General features: G+C 37.0%; 2 protein-coding genes and 1 non-coding gene across 4 annotated transcripts in view; 1 reads left to right on the top strand and 2 right to left on the bottom strand.

The window, feature by feature from the left end:
• Positions 1-26842, top strand: part of C11H11orf65 (chromosome 11 C11orf65 homolog) — a 133822-nt gene that overhangs the window by 82912 nt on the left and 24068 nt on the right. The gene's annotated exons all lie outside the window — the stretch shown is intronic.
• ATM (ATM serine/threonine kinase) overlaps positions 6966-26842 on the bottom strand; it is a 139935-nt gene continuing 120058 nt past the window's right edge. For both annotated transcript variants that reach the window (XM_068556799.1, XM_068556798.1), the window contains 7 exons: positions 21042-21191; positions 18926-19091; positions 17150-17236; positions 12220-12334; positions 11396-11459; positions 7481-7617; positions 6966-7372 (listed from right to left, as the gene is read on the bottom strand). In XM_068556799.1, the coding sequence (XP_068412900.1) occupies positions 7189-7372; positions 7481-7617; positions 11396-11459; positions 12220-12334; positions 17150-17236; positions 18926-19091; positions 21042-21191 (903 nt within the window). In that variant the 3' untranslated portion in view covers positions 6966-7188. The remainder of the gene's footprint in view (positions 7373-7480; positions 7618-11395; positions 11460-12219; positions 12335-17149; positions 17237-18925; positions 19092-21041; positions 21192-26842) is intronic.
• On the bottom strand, positions 16119-16191 carry TRNAE-UUC (transfer RNA glutamic acid (anticodon UUC)). The gene has a single exon. It is a non-coding gene; the product is annotated as a tRNA-Glu (tRNA).

Below are 26842 nucleotides of genomic sequence, written 5' to 3'. Positions count from 1 at the left end.
GATCATATACCATGAAGTGGGATTTATCCAAGGGATGAAAGGATAATTCAACACCCACAAATCAATGAAATACACCACATTAACAAATTGAAGGAAAAAAATCACATGATCATCTCAATAGATGCAGAAAAGAACTTTTGACAAAGCTCAGCATCCATTTATGATAAAAACCCTCAACATAGTGGAATAGAGGGAACATACTTCAACATAATAAAGGCCATATACAACAAACCTACAGCCAACATAATACTCAATGGTGAATAGCTGAAAGCGTTCCCTCTAAGATCAGGAACAAGACAAGGATGCTAAATCTCACCATTTTTATTCAACATAGTATTGGAAGTCCTAGCCATAGCAATCACATGAGAAAAAGAAATAAAAGGAATCCAAATTGGAAAGGAAAAGTAAAACTGTCACTGTTTGCGGATGACATGATACTAGATATAAAAAATCCTAAAGATGCCACCAAAAACCTATGAGAATTAATAAAGGAATTCAGTAAAGTTGCAGGACACAAAATTAATATGCAAAAACCTGTTTCGTTGTTATACACTAACAACAAACTCTCAGAAAGAAAAATTAAGGAAACTATTCCATTTACAATTGCATCAAAAAGACTAAAATACCTAGGAAAAAAATCTGAACAAGGAGGTAAAAGACCTGTACTCAGAAAACTATACGACATTAACAAAAGAAACTGAGACAACACAAACAAATAGAAAGATAAACTGTGCTCGTAGATTGGGAGAATTGATATTATTAAAATAACCATACTACCAGAGGCAATCTACAGATTCAATGCAATCCCTATCAAAATACCAATGGCATTTTTCACAGAACCCAAACAAATAATTCTATAAATTGTATGGAAACACAGAAGATCCAGAATAGCCAAAGCAATTTTGGGAAAGAAGAACAAAGCTGGAGGTATCATGCTTGCTGACTACAAACAATACTGCAAAGCTATAGTAATCAAAACAGTATGGTACTGGCATAAAAATAGGCTGATCAATGGAAAAGAATAGAGAGATCAGAAATAAACCCACACACTTATGGTCAATTAATCTACAACAAAGGATGCAAAAATACACAATGGGAAAAGACAGCCTCTTCAATAAATGGTGTTGAGAAAACTGGACAGCTACATGCAAAACAATCAAACTGGACTACTTTTCTACACCACATACAAAAGTAAATTCAAACTGGATTAAGAACTGAAGTCATAAAACTCCAAGAAGGAAACAAAGGCAGTATGGTCTTTGACACCGATGTTAGCATTATTTTTTTGGATCTGTCTCCTCAGGCAAGGGAAAACAAAGCAAAAATAAACTAATGGGATTACATTAAACTAGCTTTTGCACAGTGAAGAAAGCTATCAACAAAATGAAAAGGCAGTCTACTGAACAGAAGACATTTGCAAAGGATAGATCCAAAATATATGCAACTAAACGTCAAAAAACCCAAACAACCCAATTAAAATATAGAGGTCCTGAATAGATATTTTTTCCAAAGAAGACATACAGATGGCCAACAGACACATGAAAAGATACTCAACATCACCAATCATCAAGGAAATGCATATCAAAACCACAACGAGATATCACCTTACACCTGTCAGAATGGCCATTGTCAAAAAGACAACAAATAACAAGTGTTGATGAGGATGTGAGGAAAAGGGAACCCTGGTGAACTGTTTTAAATTGGTGCAGCCACTATGAAAAGTAGTTAGGGAGGGTTCTCAAAAAATTAAAAATAGAACTGACAGATGACCCAGCAATTTCACTTCTGGGTATTTACCTCCTCAAAAAAAACCAAAAAAACCCCCACTAATTTAAAAAGATATATGCACCCCAATGTTCATAGCAGCATTATTTACAATAGCCAAGATATGAAAGCAACCTAAGTGTCAATCAATAGATGAATGGATAAAAACGATGTGGTATATATATACAATGGAATATTACTCAGCCTTTAAAAAAAAGGATGAAATATTACCACTTGCAGTGACACAGATGAACCTAGAGGGTAGAGTAAGTATAGTTAAGTGAAATAATTCAGAGAAAGACAAATATTGTATGATCTCACACACACGTGGATTCTAAAAAACAAGACAAACAAAACAAAATGAAAGCAGACAGATGCAGAGAACAAACAGAGGTAGTTGTCAGAGGGGAGAAGGTGCGGGGGACAAAATGGGTGAAGGGGAGTAAGAGGTACAAACCTCCAGTTATAAAATAAATAAGCCTGGGGGATATAATATACAGCACAAGGAATATGGTCAATAATATTGTAATAACTTTGTACAGGGACAGATAGCTAATAGACTTATCAAGGTGATTTCATAATGTATGCAAGTGTCAAATCACCATGGAGTATACCTGAAACCAACATAATATTATACATCAACTATATTTCAATTTAAAAAATAAAGTAAAAAAAAACCCCACCAAATCTGCAACCAGCTGAGTGATTACCATTTTCTCTCTTAAAATTCTTCCAACTCTTTACACTCAGGGATATTTTTAAAAAATTGCTTAAGCAATAAGAAATACTAAGTATTTACAAAGAATTATAAGTCTATAGTGAATATTCAAATACTAGGGAACATTTTGGGGTGGTTTTCAAATAACCTAACATTAAGTAAAGCAGAACGAGGTTTTCAAAATTGTCAACTGAAGGACATATTTCCCCAGTAAAACTCGTTATTTCTTGCAATACCACTCATTGGATTTGTATAAAGTATACAATGTTTTTTCTTGCAGGAATGACTATTCCACATGCATTAAGATGGCTACTATTAAAAAAACAAAACAGAAAATAACGTGTTGGTGAGGATGTGGAAAAATCAGAACCCTTGTGCACTGTTTGTGGGAATGTAAAACACTGTAGCCACTATGGAAAACAGCATGGTGTTTCCGTCAAAAAATTCAAAATAGAATTACCATATGATCCAGTGATTCCACTTCTGGGTACATACCCAAAAGAATTAAAAACAGAGTCCTGAAGACATGTCTGTTCACCCATGCTCAATAGCCGCATTATTCATAATAGCTAAAAGGGGAAAGCAACCCAAGTGTTTACAAACAGATAAATGGATAAACAAAAATGTGGTCTATACATACCATGGTCTATACATACCATAAAATTATTCCATCTTTAAAAAGAAGGAAATTCTGATATACAGCAACTGGGATGAACCTTATTAAGGACATTATGCTTGTGAAATAAGCCAGTCACAAAAAGACAAATGCTTATAGTAGGAAGCTAGAGCAGTCAAATTCAGAGAGACAGAAAATAGAATAGTGGTTGCCAAGGGCTGGGTGGAGGGGAGAATGGGGAGTTGTGGAATGGGTACAGAACGTCAGTTTTGCAAGATGAAAAGAGTGCTGGAGATTGGCTGCACTACAGTGTGAATGTACTTATATCACTACTGAACTGTACACTTAAAAATGGTCAAGATGGTAAATTTTATGTTAAGTGTATTTTACCACAATTTTTAAAAATAGCAAATCACATTAATAGTAGACCAGCTATGAACACACACTTATAGCAAGGCAAGATCTACAAGCCAAATCATGACCATTTCTCTCCTGGTTTGGAAATGTGTACTGATCTTAAACTTCAACACTATATGTCAATGTTTCATGCTCTCACAATGTCTTCAGACATTGCCAAATGAGTGGGGAAGCAAAATTACCCCGAGAACCACTGCTTTAGAATCATACACTGTACATTAGCGTAAAAGTATATATTTTTACATATTGTTGTACATTAAAAAAATTATGCATGTTGTACATTATGGGCAAAGTAAGGGATTTTTCAGGGAATAATTTTCATTAGATTTTCACCTTACTCACCAAATTCTGAATCTAATCTCTGTGAAAACTTTGTACTGTATTTATGCAAAATTCACTTTTTCAGAAACTGGACAAAAAAGCCTGAAACTCTAAAGACTGAAGTTATTGATTTTTAAAAAACAATAAATATGTGGAATGCAAACTTCAAATTTAGAATATTAGGATCTTTGTATCTGTCATTTCCAGTATATATTTTTTAGACTCTAGAAATGTCGACCAGATCACTCTCTAGGCCCCCCCAAAAAAGAACATTCATTTGGCTTTTTGTCACAGGGTAATCAAAAACTACTATATTATTTAGAGTGAGGTGCACCATACTGGTCTGGTCCTGTGTAGCGGGCTTCTCAGTTCACACTGCATTGTAAATTGCTGTATACCCCAGCCTTGCTTACTGTTGTCTCCCTACGAACCAGCACCATGCTTGGCCCACAGAGCCCTCAAATATTTGAATAAAATGAATGAGTCTTAGCATACATTTTCTTTAAGATTTATTTTAAAACAGGTAACAGTGTAATAAAGAAATACATTCAATAGCACTAAAAAAAAATCTACATGAAATATACAATTTCATTAAGGTACAACCAAAATATTTGAAGTGGCACATATGTCCATATTTCAAGCCAGTACACTAGCTTTCTATGTATTTAAACACTAGCCTACTTTAATCTTTAAGAAGATCAAAGGTTTTCCTCTTTGCTTTTATTTGCTTTAGGCCATATTTAAATTTTTAGCATTTCTAAGTGCATATATTTTAAGTATATACTATCATGACCATGGATTTATTTACCTACTAATTAGGAAGATACTATGGGGTGGTATGATCAGCACAGAGAATAGTGGAACGAATAGTTATCTCCCTTAATCTGAACACAACTATTCAAACAGTCTGTAATTTATCTGCTTTTCTAGTAGCTTCTCTCCTTGGTTTCCACTGACCTTATGAGCCAACTGACTGGTGAAGCCTAGATTCTTTTCACTTGAAAGATTTCCAAGTTAGAGATTGTCCATATTAAACTTGTACCTTCAACTTATTATATTCTGCCCTTGGACAAGTTATTTTATTTTTCCAAATTTCACTTGCCCCAGCTGTAAACTGGAATAACATCATTAATCTTGCAAAAGACACTGCATATAATGTATGTCAGGTACTCAGCATACAACAAATATTCTATCATAAATATTTTAAAAACCTAACCATTCCTCATTCGTTCCCAGTTATTTTCTATCTTATTCATTTCACATTGTTCCAGCTTGTCATGATCTTTAGAATCTTATTTCTATCACCTGTGAATTAGCTATTCCTCCTAATTGTTATCTGAAAATCTGGTAAGCTTTTCAAAGCCATTAATAAGAATATCTGAATAGGACAGGAGCTTTACAGCACACCATTCAACGCTGAAGAGTAGATTAATGATGTTATTCAAAGCTCTTTGAATAACATACATCAACCAGCAAGAATTAGCTACAAATTCACTTACCTATACTATCATCTAGCTGATAATTTCTTATTCCACCCATGAAGATTTCAAGGCTTTCTTAAATAAAGACATTCTAAGTTTGCTACATTCCCTTGATTCACTTTGGTAATAAAAATAGGTTTCCTATTCATTCATCCTATTCATCATCAAGGTTCAATCATCCATTTCTTAATCTCTGCAGCTGAGATGAACAGTTTCCTAAGGATGGAGGAAGGATTATATTCACCAATAGACAAGTCAGTAGTTTTATTTATCTAATGACACTATGGGGACAGAAGAGTTCCATTTCTAGCTATATATCAAACTTGATACCTAAACCCTTTCCTTCCAACAATACACACAGAAATGCTAGGTAAGATATAAGAAATATTTTTTAAACACATAGCAGAAGTTGTAAGAAAGGGGAAATCCTTACGGCCCAAAATTTTCAGTTTCAGAAGGAAACTAAAAACCAGAGAGGTAGATGTGTGAGCTGATATTCTAGCTGTCCTGGCAAACTTGCCAATCTCATTAACCTATGAATTTCAGCTATAACATTTATAAGAGCACTTTAAAAAGGCAGTGGGTAGTAATTAAATGCACCTGCCCTCATGTCCATAAGGTTGGGACACATTCAGGCTTACACTCTCAGTGAAAGGGGAGTCATCAATACAAGACTCTGCCGACTAGCACAGGGAGATAATGTGGAAGAATGTCTGTCTTGGCCTGGGAGTCTTCTCTCAGTAAATTTATGGTACTCTTCAGGTCAGGAAACCCTGAAGCCAAGAAATTAAAGAAAGAGTGGTCCTCTGTCAGTGATAGCCCTGGAACTATGACATAACCAGGCATAAAGCTTTTCTGGAAGGAATTATTCTTAACCCAGGTCACTCAAGATTCCCATGAGAAGGTCCTGCTGAAAATAAGCTCACCTTCTAAAATCACAAAATACATGGATAAACGGTCCACCAATTACAAAAACCAACAGATACAAACAACAGAAACTTAAAGTTAAAACAAAAACCCAACTAGACATCATGAAACAAATAATAGGCAAACCTTAAAAATGATACATACCTAGAAATGGAAAACAACTTTTGAAAGGAGAAACCCAATGAATAGTTTAAAAAGGAGATTACATAGAGATAAGAGAATTCATGAACTAGAAGACAGATATGAAGGCATCATAGAAAGATAAAGTACTGGAAACACAGTGGGCTTAAAAGATAAAGAGAATAGAATGAGAAGGTCTAATATACATTTCTAAAAAATAGTAACCATACTGTGTCTGTGAAATTTGTTCTCCATATCATAACACCTTCATTATTCAGTAACACTGAGTGATCTCACTACTGAAAATCCAAACATATTTACTATGGTATATAGATGGTTACAATTTTAAAGTTATTTTCTTCCTTTTATATACTAATATTTTATCATTCATATATAATATCCAGGAAACAAGTTCTAATTAAAAGCTATATCAAAACTAGCAGTATATTTATTTGTTCTAACTCCTACTAAAGAAAAATCTGCCAGCGCTGCTGCTATACTCCTGCTGCTTGCATTTTCAGCTAAAGCAAAAGTCAGTGATTCTACTGAAAATGATACAAGTATGCACTTGAGAAGAAAAAATAAACATTTACCTTAGAAGTAGAGCATGATTGACTGTTTATTTCTAAAGTGTGAGAAAACTGTTCCTTGAGACTATCAAAGCATCTTTAGGTAAATGAAGCAAGCATTAAATGTTTTTTAAAAAACACAGAAGTTTACTTAGGTCAATACTAATACCTATTTGAAGTATGTGGGTGGGTTAAAAATGAAGGCCAAAATACAATTTCTAAAGGCTGAATTCAAAGGCAATCACATGCTTAATATCACACCCAAGCTTTCCAGCCTGGGAAAAGTCGGCTGAGATTTTTGGGGTCCATGGCTTGTTGTATGAGCAAATTCACCTGCCCACCAACACTGAGCACGGTTCCTTCCTCCACTCCTTTTAGTTTCTCTTGCAGTCTCATCAAGACACGTTCAGCTACTTTGTTGAAACTGTGGTCAATATCACTAACGACAAAAACACAAAGGTTAATGAGGTGGAACAGTTTATAAAGGGCCTTGGGAATAGGAGAATTTGAACAATTGACAACAGATCCTTCCCCAAATACTGCTCACCTGAGATTTCGTTTGCATTCCTGGTCATCTGCATTTAGAGTGGAATGGAGCTCACTTTCATCCTCTGGCCTCTGCTGTAAATACAGAGCTTTCAAAGGATTCATTGTCCAGTCAAAGAGAGGATCATACAGGAGGACCTAGACAGAGAGGACATACGTATTAGAAGAACAATGTGTATTCTGATGATGTATTTAGAAACAGTAGAACCAGTATTATAAAAATAGTACAGGCCAGTCACATGGTAGTTGACTGGGATGGAGGGGCAAACTTATCACATGTGCTTCATGTTTCCCTGTGGAGGAAACTATACTAACATGATGCTCTGGGATTTTTCTCCCATCGGAATTCATTCCTTCTCCATTTTGGGGACTGTGACATCCTTTGACCCATGTTTCCTGATTGGGTGAAACTAACCAATTAAAAGCAGATAAGCATTAGTTACTCTTTCCTTCTCCCTCTCCTCTTGATCAGTTCTTGGGTAAGAACATTTGCCGAAGCAGAGAACTGCAGGCCCCAACTCTCCCTCAGGTGAGCTGTACTAAGGGACAGATTAGATGGTGGGAGCTGGACAGCAGTAGCAAGCCTATTTGGACCTTACTCCTAAGCCATATCCTCCAACAGTTGTATCAGTAATAAACCTGACATTTTGATCTCTATCTTATTCTTAGGGCTCTTTCTTTTCCACTCAATTAGTTCCAAATTTGGGTGGAGAAAAAAAGGTATAATTTATTGAAAACTCCTCAAAACCCAAGGTCTAGTGCTATGGTTGGCATCTTGAAATCTACATATGGAGTAGAATTTGAATACTAAAATAACTGGCATGGCCAGAGCAAGTGATTCTAAGTCTAAATTTTAGTAAGTGAGGTCACAGGTATTTTTTGACCTCGGCAATTCAGAACAGCTAACTGCCCCTGGTGTTTATAAGCACATAATTTTTTCTAAATAGGCCTCAGCAAATGCTTACCATACAGGTCTTAATAATAAGTGAAGACTCAGTTCCAGGAATGCCTGATTTTGCAGGATATTCCAGCATTACAAAGTTGGAATATTTTCTTGCTGCTGCCTTTTTTGTGTTTCTAGGTAGGTCTGCAGTCTGATACTATAAAATGCCCTTAGCGTTACACGTTAAATTCCAGGACAAATACTAGATCAGCAGTACCAAAACCTGGTCATCTGTTTATGCTGTTCTGAGCACCCTCCAGGACTATGAAAAAATACAGAGGGACTGACTCTGAATATATGTGGTTTGTCCATAAATTTAAGGGTTTCTATGTGACTTCAAATTGGGCACTGACATGGGTTTAGACTTCAGGGATTCAAACCAGTTTCACCCCCAAAAGGGACATATATTTTATTAACCAACTAATGAAAAGAAATGGGGGCCTCTATTATAAACAGACTATATGGTCTTCTTTGGTTGAAACAGAGAAACAACACAATTGAATTATTTCAAACCCAAGGGCTTGTGTTAGGAATCATATTTGCCAATTCTGGAATCAAGGAGGAACTGGAGTAATTAAAAAAATATACTTTAGCTTTATTATCAGAACAGAACTGGTTGAACAAAAACAAGAAAGGAATACAGATTAAGTTAAAGCAGGGTTTCTCAATCTTGGCACTACTGACATTTTTTAGCTGGATATTTCTTTGGTGTGAGGGCTGTGTGTATAGAATGTTTTGTGGCATCTCTTGCCTCTACCCACTAGATGTCAATAGTACCTTCACATCTCCCCCAGCCCCAATTATGACAATCAAAAATGTCTCCAGACATTGCCAACTGTCCTCTAGAGAGCAAAACTGCACTTGGCTAAGAACCATTGAGTTAAAAGGAGAGATTACCTTAGTAGAATGGATAAAATCTTAGAAGACAGGATGGTCTATTATGAAAAAGAAAATGAGATCTTGAAGGCCAGTAGAGACAAATGTACTGAGAGGGAAAGGGAAATGCAGCCAAGTCACAGTGTTCTTAAAGAGGGTTAGGAAGCGAGAAGTTGTAATTGTTATTATATCAGAAACAGTGACCGCGGCTCAATGAAATCTAACAGAGCAAACGTGATGACTACAAAAGAGGAGACTGAAATGACATTCCAGAGGATTGGGATCCAGCAAAACTCCTGAGAAGTACCCTGCTAAAGCTGAAGGCACAAAGTCCACAGTGAGGTCAGCTGGGAAGGTTGGGACAACCACACTAAATTATTTCAGGAAATTCAGACAGATTTACAGAGGGAAGATTAGGCAAATCAGTGTAAAATACACAAAGCTTATAAAGCTTATAAGTGACACCATTATTGCAGGTGGAGATGCAGTGGCCTGAAACTCCCCAACAGTTTCCATCTTACTCAGTAAAATCTAAAATCCTCACACTAAGGTAGAAACCCCTAAATAATCTGCCCACTATTACCTCTCTAACTTTATCTCCTACCACTCTTTAAAGAATGAGGCTCACGAGCAATTTGGCATTCAACTAATAAAACTTCTGAAGCCTTGAAGGAACTACCGTCTTCTAGCAAGTGTCAACTCAGGACATCGGTACTGAAGGAACCCCCACATCTACCCAGACACAAAAATCCTTTTGACTGAGATTGAACAGAGTAAAATACTGGGGAATACATTAAACTTCTTTGGATCTTAAATTAATTTGAAAAGTTTGGATTTTTTGGTCTTAAATGCAAAAAAGCAAGATAATTTGATTTTAGACCTTGATTTCTGCATTACTGAGGCATCCATGTTATCATTTATTCTTGCTGCAGCACCAATGGCAAACAAATGACAATATGTATGAACATAATATGGGAAAAGGGGAAAGCTTTTTCAGGCTTGGGAACAGCACAGCCTTAGAGTTAACTTTATCAACACACTACTGCGACCCATTTTAACTCTCTTTGTACCAAAAATCCATATCGCCACCAGCAGTCCAAAGGGGCTATAAAGAGGACTTTGGTTCATAAAGGCAGTAGACACAGGACCACCCTAATAGACTATAAATTTCACCCTCCTTGGGATATAGTTCCACCCCTGTTGATCACAGGCTTAATGGTTAATGCCAATGAAGCTTTTTAAAAAATACAAATGTTCTTGCCTCATCCCTAGAAGCTTAGTTCAAATTTGGTCAACATCAATGTTGTTTAAAAGCAATACAGGTGATAGTAAAGTGCAGCCAGGTCCAGCACCACCAGTTAAAGGAACAAAAAGCTGAAAGAATGTAAGGGAGGCATGCTTCAACTCTACTTCCAAGCTTCCCTGTGGAGGACACTCTCCTGATCTCTTGCCCCACATACCCTTTACTAGGATAGAGAATGACTGCCTCGGGTACCCAGTTCTCACTTGGGTAGAATTAACGTCATAAGCACTGGAAATTTGCTGGACTTCCTTCCCTTTCTGCCCTGATCAACATGAGGCCGTGATCCTGATGGAGTGTTTATGCCCTGTAGGCCCAAACCCCACTCGGTGGGCTGTCCCCAGGTTAAGACAGCAAAGAGGCACTGAGGTGGCACCAGCAGCAAGCCAGTTTGGCCCTCACTGCTCAGTCATGTTCCTACAGTAACAATGCTGACACTTTGATCTCCATCTGTCTCACTACATGGTTCTGAACCTGGGCATGGGAAAAGGAGATACAACTTATTGATTTCTCTTCAAACTCCAAAGGAAACCATTCTGAAAATAATACCATACAAGGTACCTAAGATGTCAAAGTGCTGATGTATGTATTGAAGACTAGAGGTTACTCATAGCGCTGTAACATTCCAAGACACTTGAGGGGGCTGAAGGCATTTCTAAGCCACTATTTACTCTCCTGCTGCCCAGCATCATCCCACCTCATTAGAACAAAGCACTGATCCTCCAATCAGTGCCTTCCTAACAAGATACACAGTCTATCAGGCAGAGAAATAAAGATTTCCTTATAATATACTTTACCTCTACAATGGTTAACAGGGTTTCCTGAGAGTTTCTCATAACCTCCATGGTTTTCTCACAGCATCTACAAACACATTATAAATATGCACTTTATTATATACCAACATTTTCAACATATCTTTACCTCCTATATACTCATGTTTAGTATGCTGAGACTATTCTTGTTAATAATTCCCAAATTAATACCTCAAAGAGCATAGTACTTGGCAGAGTGGATTTTCAGTAGATGTTTCTGACATGAATACAAATATATATGTGAATATGAGCTTAGCATTTATAAGAATAACACACTACTACTATGAAACATTTCTTTCAGTTGATTATTATGGTAATTACAGTTTACTTTGACTAGAATCTGCCCTGCTAAAAGCTGAGTATGTAGACTTAAAAAAGAAAGAAAGTTGAGTATGTAGACTATGCTGGGAAAACTACAGGGAACTGCAAAGTTCTTTTAGCAGGAATTGGTACCAGATCATAAGCTCCTTTAGGATAATTTATATACCCAAGAATGAGCACCCAAGAGAAGTTCTGATCAGTAAACAAAGAGTTAGCGAGGACAGAGGTGTGAAAAGTAAAGGCAGGCTGCTTCCAAAGGCAGTAAGGGAGGACAGTATGTGTGTCATATTGGGTGAGGTCCCAGGTGGTCTGAAGGAAGGGGAAATTATTACTGCTTTTACCCAAGGTCTTTTCTTCCTTAGTACTGGTAAAGCACTGGAATGTACAATAATTCTAGTAAGGGTGAATTCTATAATCTATAGAAATCAATAATCCAAATAATTTCAACACCAAAAATCATCTGCCTTACCTTACCCTATTTGGCTTACCTTCTGAAGACACCTTCTACACCAGTAATGCCCATCCCATCCACAATATCTCTGGTGAGTCTAAAGGGAACTGTTTCAGGAGTAGGAAGGATTTTACCCTGTTCAAAAGCAACTCCTAAAGTAAAAAATACAGTGAGGTTAGGAGGTCCCATAGCTAATTTACTTTCCTCTCAACTGGCATGTGAACTTTGCAGAGGCACTAAATAATTTGTCACCAATATTCAATCAGTACTAAAACACACAGTCATTTATTCTATTTCTGCTCTGCCTGCCTTCTTCATCTCCAGCATTCTCCAGGAGATCCACCTTCAATTTTAAAAAATCAAGTTAAAAAAATTATTTACTGATGTAATTAGAGAAATCTATATTAAAGGGTGACTTTTAAAAATGAGGTAGTGAAGGGTAGAATTTAAAATGCAGAAGATATATATATATATATGTGTGTGTGTGTGTGTGTGTGTATATATATATATCTCTTTTATCCACTTTTCCCCAATGGCGACATTTTGCAAAACTACAGTACCAGGATGTCAACCAGGATGTTGACACTGATACAATCAAGATACAGAATATTTCCATCAACACAAGGACCCCTCATGCCATATTAGCCACACCTACTTACTCCCAAGGCCTAACCCTACCCCCTGTTCTTCCAGTAATCGCTAATCTGTTTTCCATTTTTATAATTTTGTAATTTCAAGTATGTTGTATCAATGGAGTCAAACAGTATGTGACCTTTGAGGATTAGCTTTTTTCACTCAACATAGTTCTCTAGAGAATCATCCAAAAAAATGGAAAATAAAATTTTCACCTGGTTCTCTTTTATATTTCCTATTTCTATGTTGAAACTATTTCTGTGCTGAGACTTAGCACCTTTTCATTTGTTTCAAACATGTTTGTAATTGCTCCTTGAAGCATTTTTATGATGGCTGCTTTAAAATCTTTGTCAGATAATTCTAACATCTTTGTCACCTCAGTGCTGACGTCTATTGTTTTTCATTCAAACTGCAATTTTCCTGACAAATGATTTTCAATTGAAATTTTGACCTTTTTGGATATTACATTATGAAACTCTGGATCTTATCTACACTTCTATTTTTGCTGGCTTTGGGAGTAACCACCTTATTTACTGCTAAGTCGTGGTAGAAGAACAGGTTCCCCACTTGGCCTCCTCTGACATCCAAGAGGAAAGGGGGTTCCTTGCTACAGATTGGTGACACGGGAAGTCCAGGCTCCCCGCATGGTTTCCACTGACACCATGGGTGAGTTGAAGGAAAAACAAGGTTTGAAAAATATAGAGAAGGACGTAAACAGCATAAGTGATACAGTGAGATAGTCTAATGTATTGTTATTGGAGTCCCCGAAAGAGAGGGAAGAATCTGGATTGGTCGTATGACACTACTATGACTAAGAGAATATAGCAGAAGTGACACTGTGCCAGTTGCAAGCTAACCCTTAACTTCTACTTCCTTCCTCTTGGAGCCCTGAGATGCTTTGTAAGAAGTTCAGGTCACTTTGCTAGACAGAGAGGCCACATGGAGGAGCAATGAAGCATCAAATGTGTAAGAAGCCATCTTGGACACTGGCCCAGTTGAATCCTAAAGTAAATTCAGCCCAGGTGCTGACTACAGCTGTGTGAAAGATCGTAAGTGAGAATTTTCCAGCTGAGACCAGTCAACGCACAGACTACAGGAGATAGTAACGGTAGTTCTAAGCTACTAAATTTGGGGTGGTTTCTTATGCAGCAACAGATAATCAAAGAGATACACAGAAAAGTGTACAAATCATCAAAGTCATTCAAGTGTGTGGTTAATTAAGATTTTATAAAATGAACAAACCATGTAACCAGCATTCCAGAAGCCCTGCCTCATCTCCCTATGAATCATGAAACACCTCTTCAAAGGCTTACCACTATCCTGACTTCCAACACTGTAGATTAATTTTATCAGTTTTATATTTTACATAAATGGAATTATACAGTATATATTCTTTTGTATCTAGATTCTTTCACTTAACATTGTGAGTCTTCCATGTTGAGTGTGGCTATAGTTCATTCAATCTCATTGTTATATAGTATTTCATTTTATGAATACAATAGAATTCATTCATCCATTCTCCCATCCAAGTACTAACCAGGCCCGACACTGCTTAGCTTCCAAGATCAAACAAGATCAGGCACGTTCAGGGTGGTATGGCTGTAGACTGTTCACCCATTCTATTTGTGACGGGGGTTGGGGCTGTTTCTAATTTGGGGCTATTATGAATTGTACTACTATGAACATTCTTATACACATGCGTGCATTTTTACTGCAGTGGAATTGCTGGGTTACAATTCCCAGCTTTAGCAGATAATGCCAAACAGTATTCCAAACTGGTTATACCAATTTACCTTTGTCATTTATAGATGTGTTTAGCATGGCCTGGACATCGGTTGGCATACTCCTATCTCTACTTTGCAGCTTCCACTGCACTGCCCTTTTGTTCTCATGCACAATTTCACTCCTCTACTGAGTTCCCACATTCTGGCTCTAACAACTCCACTCATCCTCATATTTATTATACCCCAACATCTAAGAATTCCTATCAAATTCATTGAATATTGGTGTGGACCTAGCTCACTATCTTCCTCTCTGTCCTAACTCTGGAATTCATTCTGGGGAAAACCATATAATATTCTTGATCTTCTCTGTTCTAATGAAATTCAATTTACTCTCTCTTAGCAAACCACTTAGCAAAAACTTATACTATAGAACTTATAATCTCCTAAAACTGTACTGTCTAAGAAATCTTAAATTCTACATTTTAATTCAAACCTCTTCTCCTTCTACCCCTTTATTTGTGTTAAATAATCTTCAAACTCACTGAGATTTCTAGTCTATTAGTCTCTCTTCCTTCCCTACTCAGCTCAGGGTATAGACTGCAAAGTTGATTACTCTCATTAGTAACTCAAATCATCTTGGCCCCTTGCTCCTCCACACTTACCATTTCAAACTAGAACTTAAATTCCAGGGATGCTGAGGGTGCTGGAAGAAATCATATGATGACACTACAAATTTAGGATTATCACCCTAAAATGCCCCTTAAAATGCTTGGCATGTCTTTTTTATTTATGCCTTTCTAGTCAGCCCTTGGTCTCATTTCCATGGTACCCACTTTTAAAATTTTATTGTTCTTTTAAGGCCAATTACCATCCCTCCAATTCTTAGCAAATAAACATGCTTTCCAGTTCTCAGAGAAAACAGAATAGCAAATGTAATTTCCCTCAAATTCTTTCCCCTCTAGCTGAAGACTTTCCTATTAGCACTCATCCTTTCTTCTCTTGGAGGAAAAGCTAACACGCTTCCAGTGTAAAGCCAACTCTACACCTTCACATACTTCATGATTCCCCTTGCTATTTCAATTATCTTTGTCTCTCTCCTATAAGTATCTCCCATCTTAAGAAAGCAAATGAACAAGAACAAAAAACCCTCAAAACCAAAAGAAGTGGGGGGAGGGGGCCAAACGTGTGTCTCCCATCTCTGCAGCAAATTCCTCTTCATTCTTCCCTTACTTCTAAACCTCCTGAAAAACAGTTCCGTATTCTTAGCCTACACATCCTTAACTTCCATTTAATCCTTGCCTTTTCACAATCTTACTTCCTCCATTCTATCCAAAGTTTACTAAGATTGATTAATTGTTAAATTCAAAGGTCTATTTTCAGCATTCATCTTAGTTGACCTTTCTGCATCAGATACTACTGAGCACAGCACTTCTTCCTCCATGAAAATTTATCCTCTCTTGTCTTCCAAGATATCCCTACCTCTAGTTTCTATGACTTGTTGGTTATTCCTTTTTTTTTTTTTCTTTTCTGACTCAGCCTTTTTTTTTTTGGCCTCTCTGTGCAGCTTGTGGGAACTTAGTTCCCCAACCAGGGATTGAACCTGGGCCCTCGGCAGTGAAAGTGCCAAGTCCTAACCACTGGACCACCGGGCAAAACCCAAGACTCAGCCTTTTTAATGCTGATATTCCTTACAATTCCATCCTTAGTTCTCTTCATCAAGGATGATGTACAAGATTAGAACCTCCTCTAGTCCAATGACTTCAACTAAACTCTATTTGCTGAAAAGTCCTACATCTCTTACTATGCTCAACATCTTTGCTTTCCTATATATTAAACTGTCTACTTCCCCTGGAAATCCCAATAATACCTCAAAACAACGTACAAAACTAAACTCATCAGTTTCTTATTTTCTACAAAACCTGCTGTTTTCCTTAGCTAGAAACTTCAGTTATCTTGGAGTTCCCTCTCCCACTATTTCCACATCTAATATATCACTGGTGCAAAATTACTACAAAAATGTCCCCCAAATCCAACTCCTGTTTCATACAACTTTAGTCTAAATCATTTCTTTCATTATCTCATCTAAACTACTATAACATCCCCTAGTTTGTTTTCCTACTGCGTAGATACTGTTCCCCAAATTATCTTTCCAATAATCAAATAAGATTATGTCCTGATTAAATGTATCTTCATTTACTTCCCGTTTTTTAACAGATTAAAGTTGAAACTTCTTGGCCTGGCTTTTTATAATCTAGTACCAATCTATACCTCAAGCTACTCAACTACATGCAAACTTCACTCCAGCCACATTTAATGTCTCACCATTCCTAAAACATGCTACAACTTCATTATTCCTCCCTTCGTATCTGCTCTATCTTCTCTCTAGATTATCCTTTCTTTCTTTGAGACCTGGCTTAAATGTCACTCATTATCCAAGGCAGAATTAGCTACTCCCTCCAGCATCACTGTGTTTATGCTTTTTTTAAACAGTATTTATTGTTTTGATCTCTCTCTCTCTCTCTCTCATACTTGCAATATCCTGGCAGGCAAACAACATTTCTTGATGACCAAATATTTACTGAACAAAGAAACATATCTTTTGTTACTTACCTAAATCTATATGTACAAGTTCTGCTGACTGCTCATTTATCAAGATATTCTGTACATGTCTATCACCAAGTCCAAGTATGTAACCAACTAGAAAAAAAACAATCTGAAATTACTGATATAATCTATTTCTAAAACACAATTAGCCATAATTTCAACTAATACCACTGACTCTATATAATTTTTAAGTAGCTTAGGCTTTTTTGCCTACTTGAAGGAAATTATGTACGTAACTGGTCATTTTCAGTTTAAGTCAAATCTTGCCAGCTATTTTCATTTATACTGCATTTTACAAATTCTAGATGATTTGCTAAAAAAGTTTTCCATTTACTAATAAGCACATATATTAAAATATTAATACTTCAAAATTGAGTGTGGTTAAAATTGAGACCCATTATTTACCAGGGCCAAAGCAGTGAACTATATACACTCAAATATTTATTGAGTATACTTTTAAATTGAGGCACCTATGGGTAAATTCTTCATTCTTCAGTGAAACTTTCTTCTGCTTGATGAATTATATTTAACACAAATTAGTCAATAATTCATTTCATCAGGTATATATATCCAGGAAAAACTACATTTCCGTTTTTTTTTTTTTTAACACTTTTAAATTTTATTTATTTATTTATTTATTTATGGCTGTGTTGGGTCTTCGTTTCTGTGCAAGGGCTTTCTCCAGTTGCAGCAAGCGGGGGCCGCTCTTCATCGCGGTGCGCGGGCCTCTCACTATCGCGGCCTCTCTTGTTGAGGAGCACAGGCTCCAGACGCGCAGGCTCAGTAGTTGTGGCTCACGGGCCTAGTTGCTCCGCGGCATGTGGGATCTTCCCAGACCAGGGCTCGAACCCGTGTCCCCTGCATTAGCAGGCAGATTCTCAACCACTGTACCACCAGGGAAGCCCCTACATTTCTGTTTTTAACACAGATGATAACATGCTTTAAAATGCTTTAAACCTAATGAAACGCACTATGAGGTGTTACAGAAAAAATAGTGGTCAGGGTGTCAGGATGCCTGGGGTGCATGGCTAGCTCTGTCATTAACTGGGCCTACTTTCTCGTTTGTAAACTAAATCAGTTGCATCAGATTAATGATTCTCATTGTAGAAAAAAAGAGGGTTTCATTATTACCTAGAAAATTTTCAAAATATACATGTCCTGCCTTCCTGGTGTATTGTACCTAAGTGATGAAAAGAGTGGTCTTTAATTAAAAAACAATAGATCACTGATATTCCTGTTGGTTCTCATACTCTAAGATTGTGTTAACTGCCCTATCTAACTATTCCAATCTCTCAGAAATCAAAAAAGCCAAAATATATATTGTACACAGAATATTTAAATATATATCATTATTTCTATTCCAAAACCAAAATTCTATTAAACAGAATCAATCTTTGGGTGTTAATGTCATGGTATTATAGAGGCTGTATGCAAGAACAATAATAATTAAAGGAAATAACTTAAATGGAATTATCACGAGTTTTATTATTTTCCAAAGAAAATCCCAGAAAATAATACATTGAGGGGAAAGAAAATAAGCCATATTCACTATTAAGCAATGAAGAAAAATAACCAGTCTTATTTCCCTACCTGAAAGAAAGAAATTCTCTCCTGCCAAAGCTACAAAGAGCTACATTTAGAAGCTAAGAATCAGGATGAACAAGAAACACAATGATCTAATGATGAAGATGGTTTGGTTAACAAACACCATCACCACCACCATCCCCCTGTAACTCAGAATGTAGGAAGTGCTGAATCTACTAAAATGTGTAAGAAGATTACCAATAGAAGAAGTAGCAACACTCCGAGTATAAGCCAATCGTTTCTCAAACCAAACAGCTGGATCCAAGAATTTTTCCATGCAGAAGTAACGGAAAACTGGTTGAAAATTTTGGCAAATCTCCATGAAGGTTTCATATTTCTCTTCAAAAGACTTTTTTTGTACATCCTTTAATAGATAAAATATAAAATTATTTTCTGAATATTCTGTTCAACTAATTTAACTGACGTCTACTAGGAGTTTCAATAGGAGAATAGTATGATAGATATAAAGGCAATAAAAAGATGAACAAGATATTATCTCTACCCACAAGAAGCTAATAAAAGTCTGGTCAGGGAAGCAATTAATAACAAGTTATAATCCCTTTAGGGTTTTCATGTTAATTTTAGGGGAAGGTGGCATACCAACAGTGACTGTTATTTGTTTTAATTCAATTCTAATTTGAATGATTCTGTAATCTATGTGGAAGTAAACACAAAAATGCCAAAGGTAGGCTCCAGATAGTCTCAGGTGTATCACAGCACTAGGTGTGTGACAGGAAACAGGAAAAAGAGAAAGAATGGAAGAATCAATCCCGGATGGATGGCAAAGCAGCTGACACATCTCAGATCTGTCCTTCAACATTTCCTTACTATATAATAATTTCCTGAAGCAAAGCACATCTACTTCAAAAGGCTCAATCCTCATCTATGGACTGATGACGTCCAAATCTGTATCTTTGGCTCAGGTATCTTTAATAAGCTCCAGCCTGATGTGCCTCTCCAACTTCCCACTCAACATCTTCACTTGGATCATTTCCAAATCCAAACTAATTCACCTTCTCATCTTTGGCAAAACTCAGCCACTTCCTCTATTCATCAACACGGTAAATAGCTTCTCCACCTACTCCATCATACCAACCAGGAAACTGGGTGCCACTGATACTCTTTTTTCACCAACCCCACTTCTAAACAGCAACCAAATCATCTAAGTTTTGCCTCTTTAATATTTCTTATATGAACTGCCTGTTCTCCATTCCTACTGTTATTACTTGGTTCAGACTCCGCCTCATGCCTCTGGTCAGCTTTCTCAAAAATATAACCCTCAAAAATATAAGTGTTGTCAGAGTTTTCTAAAATGCCAATCTGATATTACTGTCCTTCTCAAGGGTTCTCTATTGCCTACAGGATACAGTGCAAATTTCTGAACATTTCATAACATTCCATTTTTTGACTAACGACTACTGCTTCAATCTCGTCTATTCCTCCTCAAAACCTAAGCCTATGCTATCTTTACCTGCCTGTTCATGCCTCCTTCCTTTTTGTTTGTATGTTCCTCTGCTTGGAAAACCAATTCATTTATAAAACTCAGCTCAAACAAAAATCTCCTCTATGAAGTCTTTCTTGAATCTGATTCTCTCCACTCCTCCCTGTCCCAGGTAGAACTGATCACTTCCTCCTCTGTGCCTGCACAGTACCTTTCCATTACAATCCCTATAGTACTTTACCATACATTTTAAAAAACATATAACAGAAAGCACAACAAAAGAAAAAGTAAATGGATTTTAGAGTTGGACAGACAAGGTTTAAATCCTTGCTCCACTATCTATTAGCTCATTGACCTGGAGTAAGCAAAATCTTCAGAACTTCTTCTCATCTTAAAATGGAGTAAGTATGATGGTGATTAGTCATATTTGTGAAGTCTCAGCATAGTATCTGGTAGAGAGGACACATTCAATAAATGTCACTGATTGGGTGAATGAATGCCAGACCGGATGGCCAGTGTGATGTGGCAAATGTCTTTGAATGTCTCTATTTCATAATTTTTTTTTTTGGTTTTAGTTAGTGTTTTGTTTGTTTGTTTTGTTAAGAATTAGCTTACCCCAAACTGGAAGCAAATTTGCATACACTGAATAATGTTAAGTTCTCATAGGACAAGGGTTGACACTTAACACAGTTTAAAAACCTTCCTTTTTCACTCACACACACTTTCATTCTGGTGAGCTTACTTTCTTATACTTACTGTCATTAACAATTACCTGATGAAATTAAAACTTTTTACATTCCATAATATTTGATATCAGCTTTAATAAGCTATTAAATAATCTTCCAGTAACTTATGTTTTTGAGTGTTACTCACCATCATTTTCTTTTGGCACTGATAGGCACTGAAATCCTTTGGCCTGTATCTTTTATGAGCGCCACTCTCATTGTTAACAAGAAATTCACCAATAGGGACAGTTCCTGTGCACCATTCAAGAACACCACTTCGCTGAGAAAGGGGAACCACCTGAAGTTACAGATTAAGTATCTTTTGATTACGGAAAGGCATTAAAGAGCATGTGATGATTACTCAACTATCAGAGTCAGCGTGAAGCATTTTTTCAAGTTATACTATTATTTTTCTGTCCACAGGAAGAAAGCAACTGAAAATAAACAAGCTCAAAGAACAAGATTTTCTAGGCTGCTGCATAGACTTCTGAGAACCTGCTCTTCTCTCAGTCTCCATGATCCCTGAGAGGTCAATCCTGTTAATTATACTCATCATCTGCGACTGAGCCATACTTAGTTTGTTCCATTTAGCAGAGGAATTAACTTTGCTTTCCTATACTTTTAATATCAAATTCAAAGAATTTCACTTTGGAAAATATCAAATGTAGTGTCAATTTTAGTATACTTTAATAATCGAAAGTGTATGCATTCTTGCTTCGTAGTCTCGTTAGCTTCACCAAGAGGACATGTATTCCTAAACATAAAAGCAATTTTACTGGGAACATGAAAAATTATGACATTTTATAAATATACATAAAATGTAGAAAATAATATAAACAAACACCCTTTTACCTACTAAACAGCTTTATCAAATCTAAGATTATTCATATTTGCTGGGCAAGAGACAAAGCTCTCTTTGTACCCTTCACTGACCCCATGCCCCTCCCTACCAACAAGATGACTGCTAACTTGCTTCTCATGTTCCTGTATTTTTGGGTATACAGTATTTTTATTTCAAAGCTATACATACATAAGTAATTGTAAGCTTTAAATAAAGAGTATTTATACTATATGTATGTTTCTGCAATTTGCTTTTTTCTCACTCAACACTGTTTTACCTTAACTGTGTTAGTACATTTAATCCTAAGTCATTCGTTTTAACAACCGTACTTTGTATAAACATGCCACAATTATCCAATTTATACAATCGGAATATTGATTAACATTTATATTATTTCCAGATTTCCCCGAAACACTGCTGCAATGAATTAATCTACTAATGAATATATTTCAGTTTCTCTAGGGTATACATGTACCTGGAAATTGAAGAGCTGGGTCATTCGGGAGATGCATCTTCAACTTAGTTAACCATATATTGCCAAGTAACTATACAAAGTAGTTGTACCAATTTATATACCCATTAGCAGAGTTTATTCTATAACCTCCCAATGTATTGTCAGACTTCTATACTTTGCCAATCCAAGAGGTGTGTAATAGTATCTCACAGTGGTTTTCATTCGTATTTTCCAGATTCCCAGTAGAGTATAATCTGATAAGACTTATTGGCTATTCAAATGTTTTCTTCTTGTGAACTGGCTGTTTGTATTCTTTACCTTTTTTCTTACTGGCTTGTCTTTTTATTACTAGTTTGTAAGAGCTATTTACATATTCTATATATAAATTTCTTGCTGTTAATATTATAACAATCCTTTTTGTGTTATTAACATTTTAAAATTCGTTTTCTCAGCCACCTGTCTTTACAGTATCTTTAATTCTATATTTTTAATTTTAATGTACTCAAATATGTTTTACTGTTTTATGTTCTGTGTCTTAACATGAAGGAGGTTTTTCGTTAATTTAGTAACTGTATTTGTTGAGAGTCTATTACGTGTTACACACAGTGCTAGGGAACTAAGAATAGAGTGGCAACGAGGCAGATGAAGACCATGCCCTCATAAAGCTTCTTTCTGGTGTCAGAACGTATACACTAATAGACATTTAATGATGCCAGGTAACGAGTATTATAATAGAACAAAACATACATTTAAAAAAATGAGTAATAGAGACGTGGTCAGAGAAGGCGTCTCTGAAGAGGTGACATTAGAGAAAAACCTGAAAGAATAATAATTCATGCAAAGATCTGAGGGAACAGTATTCCAGGCAAAGGGAAGTGAAAAGCCCTGAAGTGAAACAAAATTAGGATATAGGGAATATAAGATGCTTCTGTCTTAAGTCACCACTCCCCCTACCTCCTTGCCTGCACACATACCCCTACTCTCTTCTGCCCACTCTGCCCTTCCCCTGAAATGGTCCTCTACAGCTGTGATCCCAGAGCAAGGCTCATGTTCCTCTCATGGGGGCTCTACCCCAGCTTTTACGGTGTCCGGGCCTTGAACACTTTGCAACTGTCCTCTCTAGATGAGTAGGCTCAGGGCCAGCATCCTGTCTCAAAGATGCCAAAATGAGGCTAGTTCTGGATGAGGCAGCTGGTGGGGCTCAGCCTTAGGAACACACTGCTGCTCAGATCCTAAGGCTAATAAGCCCCTGGATGTTCACAGGCGTAGGTCCTGGGGGCTGTAGAACCGGAGCCATGCCCTGAGGTTCCTGAGAGGGGCCCTTGCAAAAGGCTTGTGCTTTAAAGCCTTTTTCAGGCCTTCAGGCTTCCTTCTGCTCTGTGGCCACCCACTCTGATTAAGGGGGTGAGTGGAAGGGCTTGCCAAGGATCATGGACACAGGGTAGGCCCTGGTACCACGGGTTTCAGGCTACTTATCAATTTTCTTATAGGAGCACAGTCAGGGGCAGATGAGGCAGGGCAGAGAGGGCTGGTCCCTCCTTTGCTCTCAAACTCCCTCAGGTGTTAAACTGTCTCCAGCAGCGGAAGGACAGAGACTGTGAATCCCATGCTGTGCATCCTTCCTGAGCCTCTGCTCACTCTCAGGGCCAAGAAGCTCCCAAAACGGGGCCCTCTCTTTAGAGGCAGGGCCATAATCTGAGGAGCAGTGCTGGATTACAGGCATTTTAGTAAGCAACCATTAAACAGGTTCTGGCTGCCTGTTAATGCGGTGAGGCCTCCTAATTGGGTACAGTGAAAAACAAGCTAGAAGAACCCTGGCCCAGAAGACTCTGCTTGCTCCAGTAAGTCACAGTGACCCTGTGGGTGATAGCCTTGTGTTGAGGGGCCATTGGGAGTTGGTGTCCAAGCCTCTCCCTATTCTGTGCCCCAGTGGCACTGGAGCTTCTTCCTGCCCTCAGCCTGGGCCTTCCCCAGTGGTGTTAAAGATAAGCATGATTCCTCTATCTTTAGCTCTTTTCATTCTCTAAAAATGCACTTAACACTTTGCATTATAATTGTGTGTCTGTTTCCCCTGGTGAGCTCCTTAAGACCTAGGACTATGTTTTATTACTTTTATATCCCCAGCACCTACTAGAGTATCTAACACAACACTAGGTGTGTAAATCAACAATTATTGAACAAATGAATGAACGGATCTCATAGCCTTTCCAACCGATTTTCCTCCCTGCTTAAGTAGCTCTAAATGCCTTCCTTCCAGAAAACCCAGCCCTATCTTTAAGCTAGCTGTGACCCCTAATGCTTGATCACATTAACATTCTTGCCTCCTAGTATATTCCATCAAAGATCCCTTTTCCAAAATTACTCTCTATTAGTATCTAGTTATGGGGGAAAAAATCAAACCCTTGTCTTTTGTTAAGAGACTGATCTAGAAAGGACCAGGTTGGCTTTTTTCTATCTCATTTCAGAGTTCAACTGTGATGTTGGTTGATGTAAAAACAGTTGAATTCTAGTTTCAAAAGGCAAATGGCAGTGTTTCCTCAGGTACTAAGATTCCCTGGAATAGCCTATTTCATCTGAGTATCTGAGTATTTTGCCTGGGTGTCACAAAAAATGACTGATGACTATTTTCTCAAATTACCTCAAGGTACACAGCTAGTACCATCCTAGATACATAGAAATGAAGTTAATTCATTATGTACAGTGAATGCCTTAGGGCATTACAACTTCTCTCCCAGAATCCTGACTGAGAAGGAAGATATATCACAAAGAAGAAAAATTATTTATTGGCATAAGGCATAATGAAGAATTAAGTACGAAGCTTCTTTCTGCACGTAAATGTTGTTTATATAAGACTTTGATTTTAAAAAATGAATCCTCTCATATCTAAACCTTTAGGCTAGTTGTTCAATATACGTTCTAAAAATGTAGTTTTGGCAGAGATAAATTAGTCCAGTCACACGAATTCTAGTTATCAGAGGGCTATGTCTCAGTGTCAGCATATACAATAAGAACTTTGTCTTCCTTCATCTCCATGTGATTCTCTCTGATGAAAGGTATCTGGTGTGCCTCAATATACAGGTCTCTCCTTTTGAGGTTGTATACTGACATTTGGGTACCAAGAGCTAATTTCAGGAAGTCAACGACCCTTCTTTTTGACACAATGATCACAGGACACCTGAATGCCAGATTGCGAATGACTCCACAGAAGACCTGGATTAGGCAGACTGCTTCCCTACATACACTATAGAACTTCCAGGAACGTTAACTGAAATCAAGAACAACTAGCAATATAGCTATAACATAACTTACACATTCTTGGAGTAATCTCAAAATAACATACACCTATTGGCCCAGTATTATAATTCTAAACAATAAAGTCAAACCTAAACTCTCATATTAAGAGGTTATTTTTTAATATTCAGATGTGTAACATTAAATAACTCCACTATTTAACTGGTAAAATAGTTCTCTGTAAAAATCAGATATTTAAAAAGTCATAAGGTAGAAATAGAGTTTAGTCATTTCTGCCTTCAAAATATTTTAGGTTAGGGCCTTCTCTCTCTCATGCTTTATAGCAATGAACTTTGGAAACTAAACTGTGTTATCTGCTTGGAAACCTGAGTGGCTTTCTGAAAAAACCAGGTGATCTTAGAGCCCAAACTTTTTGCAACACATTGTATCCCCAGTTCTTCAGTCATCATCTATGCTATCTAAAAGTCTGGCAGTTAGAGCATAAGAATTTTCTTTCATTCACGTTATTGAATATCTGCCCTCTAAACACTTCTCAGCAATCGTTAAAGTACCTGGACAGTTAGCAGCTCATCAACTTTGTCCTATAATTAAGCGAGATCAAATGACAGGAAAGTAACTCGACTGGTGGGTCTAAAAGTACGGTTCCTGAAACACTGCTGCATCAGCATCACTTGATACCTGGCTAGAAATGCATATTTTCAGGCTCCATCCTAGAATTAGAAATTCTAGGGGCTCAGCATCTGTGTTTTAACAAACCCTTCCAGGGATTACGATGCCTGCTAAATTTGAGCAGCACTGATCTAAACCACACCAAAGAAGTCCTTCTGCAGGATAGATTTCACAGATCTTTTTTAAACTTTTGCTCTTAGCATTCCACGAGAACTTGTTTTTTTGTTCACTGCTAATAGAAAGCATCAATTATATTAGTTAATATCCTACAAAGTTTCACATGACAAATTTCTCACAAACTTGAAGGTATTACGAAAAAGTGTGCTTTTCTTCATGCTTTCCCACCCCTCAACCTCACCCAACAAGTGAGTTTTATATTTCTATTTCTGTAGGCAATTAAGAAGCTCTAAAAAAGTTCAGTTTTCAATTACAATAGCCTGACTCAATCAGAATTTTGGAGGGTAGATCTAATTTCTTTTTCCTTACTCCCCTAACTATTTGGTGTTTTTAGTTTAACAATTATTTTTATAATTTAAAAAAATGTTCATTTAGGGCAATTCAAAATATATTAAAAGGCAGGTATTACCCATAATCCCATCATACCCAGAGTTAATAGCATTTTTAGGCTTATTCAGGAACTTTCTAAAAGTCAAAGCTATATACTGATTTCTTATAAATGTATATATAAACATCCGTTTCAAGGCTATTAATCTATTTTTATGTCACGAACTAT

The sequence above is a fragment of the Eschrichtius robustus genome, chromosome 11 (assembly GCF_028021215.1).
Source record: "Eschrichtius robustus isolate mEscRob2 chromosome 11, mEscRob2.pri, whole genome shotgun sequence".
Classification (NCBI taxonomy): domain Eukaryota; kingdom Metazoa; phylum Chordata; class Mammalia; order Artiodactyla; family Eschrichtiidae; genus Eschrichtius; species Eschrichtius robustus.
This window is presented reverse-complemented; position numbering and strand designations above follow the sequence as displayed.